This window comes from Hemibagrus wyckioides, linkage group LG10, assembly GCF_019097595.1.
Source record: "Hemibagrus wyckioides isolate EC202008001 linkage group LG10, SWU_Hwy_1.0, whole genome shotgun sequence".
Classification (NCBI taxonomy): domain Eukaryota; kingdom Metazoa; phylum Chordata; class Actinopteri; order Siluriformes; family Bagridae; genus Hemibagrus; species Hemibagrus wyckioides.
Window position 1 is genome coordinate 942,501 of NC_080719.1, and position 5,000 is coordinate 947,500.

A 5,000-nucleotide genomic window follows, 5' to 3' on the forward strand; every position below is an offset into this window, starting at 1 on the left:
CTGAATGATCAATGAAGAGTTTTTACCTTGTCTTGTATCCCAAGAAACACACCTTCTACTGTGAGTCTTCTGTAAAAAAAAATTACAATATTACACAATAGACAGGAACAAAAAAACACTTTGAAAAACACTTGAATCTTCAGAGGAAGCGCTTCACTGAAGCTCATCACATTATCCACAGATAAACCGTTACTCACTAAACAGGCTTCTGAGCGTCCAAATACTTTTGTCATGAGACTTTGAAGAGTGTATCTGTTCATTTATATTCTGAATTCTATTTGTTGTTGAATGTTTTGTTTAAGAAGTGTGACTAGAAATTTTTTGGGAGATTAGATGTTGAGGAAACGAAGAAAAAACGCTCAGTTCGTGTCTTTGGTCGGTTTTCTGTCGTTTCTCACGTTCCTGTTTCTTTGGTGGTTTTTCACTTTGACAGTTTTGGGGGAAAAACAGAACAGCACCTCGCCTCCGCTTATAATCATGTTATAACCACCGTAGAATTTGCATTTCAGTGTGAGCAAACAGCTGTGTGTGTGTTATACTGCTGTATCACACACACACACACACACTCACCTCGAGCGTGGGGTGTTGAAACTTGATCCTGACGGGCTCTGGGAGATTTGTGATGATCTCATTCTCTACAGAAATCCCAACAACATCTTCTAGAATCTTCTGAGAAGGTTTCTGCACACGGACACACGTGTTTATCTCTCAACTCTCTCTACATCCATCAGTGCAGGTGAAGCTAATTTAACTGAACCCATGCTATAACTGATGATGGTGAGAAACACAGGACAGCTCTGTACCTGGAAGAAGGTGCTGTTCTTGTAGTAGCTACACACCACTTTGGCAGTTTTTCTTGCTTTGGGTTTGAGGCAGGCGGGTAAGTGCACTAATGGAATCCTCTCTTGTGGTGTTCCTCTCGGAGCCTGGAACGCCACATTTATATCAATATTACATGTACACTCAGGTCCATAAATATTGGGACAGAGCCACTGTTGTTATTGTAAAGGGTGTTGATCATTATTTTAGTATTCAATCATCTCATATATAAGCAAAATCATTAGGGAATAACACACACACACCTAAGCATAGAACATTTGAGCTAGGAATTACCCAATTACTTCTGGGACCTTAAAAAGGGGACGTGGCCTCATATACACAGTGCTGTAATTCCTACACTGTTCGACAGATCGAACTGCCTCAATGAAAGTGTTCTGTGCTCAGATTCATTATTTAATTCCGGCTCTAATTTACACTGATGCTTATACACAGCTACCATAACCATAACTTGATCAACTTTTAAATATTTACGTATATATGTGAGAGCTGATATATGAATAAACAAGAAAAGGGCGGAGCTTACAGGCAGAGTGACGTTATTTCCAGCAAAACCTTCCTTCATCATGATGATGGTGCTCTGACCGCATGGCAGAAACACAGAACCGACCTCCTTCGACCTCATCACCACCTCCTCCAACCTACACACACATTTAAAAAAATAATAATATTAACATCAACACACACTTTAATAAAATGTTGTCATCAGGACTAAGAGAGGTGATCAGTGTTTTTAACACAGAATTAGAAAATACACCAAATATTTTTTCCTGGCATACATGATAATCACATGAGGATGTGAAGGTCAGATTTTAATGAATAATTTATCAGACATATCAGACTGTATCAGATCACTGGATTAATCAGTTTACATTAAGTTTATAAACTTTCTGTCTTTAATACAAAGCTTTAATACATCAGCACCTGAACATTTCCTTCACTCATAAATCCAGTCGTAATGTTTGTAGAAAACGTCTGAAGGCCTGTGTGTGTGTGTGTGTGTGTGTGTGTATAAGAACGCATTGTGCTCTGTCTGGCCCCAAAACACACTTTCCTGGAATTTGCTTCTGTTCTTCCTGTTTGTGACCAAAAATCTCAGAGTTCACAGAGAACACTTTCCTTCATCAGACTGATGTCTTTACTTAATAGACACCTCTGTAAAAGCTGATGATATTAGGTTACCGAGAGAAGGGTGAGAGAATAGGATTAACTCTTACATGTTCGCTGCTCTGGACTCCTGAGCTATTTTACTGCAGAAGTATTCCTCTGAAAACAGGAAGGAAAGACGAGTGAATAATCAGACCCAGTTTATTACACAGAAATACAGAAAAACACTGGTGTCTGGTGTAACTGTCCGAAAACTTACTGCAGTTAATCGATTCACCCTGAAAATTGTACGAAGCCATGATGTTGTCGCTCAGACGGTCACCATGCACGCTGGCGTACTGGATTCCGTACTCCTTGGACAGACTCTGAGTTCCAGCAGAGAGATGGGCGCAGCACGTGGTCTGCAGTCCTGTAGAATTGCAGAGAGGGATCTTCTCGCTGTTTACCTCCACCACCAGCTGGTCCAGCAGTGGCTCCCAGATCACACAGAAGGAACTGTTCCAGAAATTATTTGTCAGAGACTTTCGATCTGTCACTTTACAATTTGCCATAATGGAGCCGTGGATGGACAGCACGCTGGCATTGGCTGAAATGTTGATCCCTGAACATCCAGACTTCAAATTAATGTCAAGGGTTTGAGAGCTGCTTTGGTGCTTCCAAATCCCACACATCTTAAAGTCACGGTCTCCTTCTGTAGCTGCTTCAGAAAAAAATGTAAAAACCAAAAATATTTATGATAAACTGAGTTGAGAGATTATTTCCCACACACACACACACACACACACACACACACACACACATGCACACACACACACGACATCTTACAAAGTGTGATATAAATCTTAGCTAGCTTGCTCAAATTTTCCAGGGTTTACTGAACACAACAGAAAGAACAAAAATGTTCACTCTGATTTGGACAGTGATGTTCAGACCATTCAGAAGATCAGAAACATCTTCATACGTCACTTGAGAAACTCTTCCAGTCTTCTAAAATACATCTGGGATTTCTATCAGCAAAGCGATCTTCTCACCATAACTCACAATCTCCTCACAGTCACCTAACTCAAAACAAGAAACTGAAGCGATCACGTTGGTCAGGTCACACACACACCAAAAGCAGAGATCTTCTACACTCCACACACACACACCACATCATGCTTCAGTTACAGTGCAGAGGATCGGGGTTCTCTGGATCATTCTCACCTTCAAAAACTTCACTCTCATCAAATGAGCCAAAAAACGTGAAGAAAAGCCACAGGTGTGATCGTGTGACCACAAAAAATCAGGTTCTTCAGCAGGTTCTTCAGAGGTTTTCTGGAGAGTGAAGTTGTTAGATTTCTAAAGGACATGAATCTCTCAGTGAAAATAAAACTCTGAACCTTTTAGAGGCTGATGGAGGAGACATAAGGAATTCCTGATACTCAGTGAAGAACTCCTGAGCTCCAGCACAACTGCTACCTTTACTCCATTCCATCATCTTCATCACACCATAAAGTAAAACATCATCACCGCATGGTTTAGGAACCTGATGGTGAACTTTCACTGCTTCAGGAACCTGAATGCTGTAGTATCCTGTCGAACTTCTGCTCAAAAAATCCATGAACTTATCAGAACCAGCAAGTGTAAAATATGACCACAACGAATTCAGGCGTTCGTCTGCTGTAATTGGTGTTTAGGGCAGTTACATGACACTGTGTCCACTCACCATGACCATGAACCGTTACAGTGAGGACGAGCAACAGGAATCCAACCCTCTGATCCATCGCTGAACTTCTACAAAGCAAACAAGAGACACAATCCTTTAAAAATATGTCATTTACATACAATACACACACACACACACACAAGCACACACACACACACATTTCACATGAGTGGGCTTTACTTCCTGTGTGTCGCAGCGCACCATGGAGCTGGATGTTTATCAGCAAAAACACACTTGATCCTAAAATATATTCTAAACGACTCCAGACCTGATAACAGAGATGACTTCCTCAGTTTAAACTGCCACACACACACACACACACACACACACACACACATATATATATATATACACTACTCACAAAAAGTTAAGGATATTTGGCTTTTGGGTGAAATTTATGGAAAATGTAAAAAGTTCACACTACAGTGATATTATATCATGAAAGTAGGACATTTAAGTAGAAGCTGCAGTGGTGATTTCCTCATCTCAAACAATTTAGTGAAACAAAAGCCAACAACAGTGGTGGGTATACCACAACAAAAAATCTCACTGTCTCAATAATCTGTCATGTGCCCTTGACCATCAATTACAGCTTGACCACGACGTCTCATGCTGTTCACGAGTCGACTTATTGTCTGCTGAGGCATGGCATTCCACTCTTCTTGAAGGGCGGCCCTCAGGTCATTGAGGTTCTGGGGTGCAGGGTTACGAGCCTCTACACGGCGACTCGGCTGATCCCAGAGGTTTTCTATGGGATTCGGGTCTGGAGAAAGTGCAGGCCACTCCATTTGAGGTACCCCAGCCTCCAGCAGCCGTTCCCTAATGATGCTCCTCGATGAGCTGGAGCATTGTCGTCCATGAAGATGAAATTAGGCCTGTGTTGTTCATGTAGGGGCACAATGACTGGATTAATGATGTTATTCAGGTAGTATTATCTCTGTCGCAACCTGCTGATGACACTCTGTGACACTTTAAGCTCAGTGGCCACTTCCCTCTGAGAACATCCTGTTTGAAGCCTCACAATGGTGAGGTTCTGTTGATCAGTTGTTAGGTGTGGTCTTGGTCTCATGATGTCAAAATGTGAACAGCATGATGAAGAGGACTGTTTAAATACCAATTCTAATGGAACCAGAAAATTTATTGGTGGATTCATGGATCAAACACCAGTTGTGAATTTTGCCGTTAAGCACCTTGTTAGAGAACAGCAAGTTCTGCAGAAAGTACTGAAACACTGAACAGTTGGACATGTGCATTCAGAAGGGTAGAGAAGGTCAAATTAAGTTCCCCTGGAAAGGTTATAGTGCATTTTAGGTGCATCCTGAAATTTCACCTGAAAGCCCAGTATCCTTAA

At 41.4% G+C, this 5,000-nt stretch overlaps 1 protein-coding gene across 2 annotated transcripts in view; it reads right to left on the reverse strand.

Moving 5' to 3' along the window:
• adgrg1 (adhesion G protein-coupled receptor G1) overlaps positions 1-5,000 on the reverse strand; it is a 22,643-nt gene that overhangs the window by 8,438 nt on the left and 9,205 nt on the right. Inside the window, exons 2-8 of one of the 2 annotated variants that reach the window (XM_058401275.1) lie at positions 3,650-3,717; positions 2,204-2,644; positions 2,055-2,103; positions 1,364-1,478; positions 804-926; positions 571-681; positions 27-69 (exon numbers count right to left, since the gene is read on the reverse strand). In XM_058401275.1, the coding sequence (XP_058257258.1) occupies positions 27-69; positions 571-681; positions 804-926; positions 1,364-1,478; positions 2,055-2,103; positions 2,204-2,644; positions 3,650-3,707 (940 nt within the window). In that variant the 5' untranslated portion in view covers positions 3,708-3,717. The remainder of the gene's footprint in view (positions 1-26; positions 70-570; positions 682-803; positions 927-1,363; positions 1,479-2,054; positions 2,104-2,203; positions 2,645-3,649; positions 3,718-5,000) is intronic. The other variant, XM_058401276.1, reaches the window with a different exon arrangement.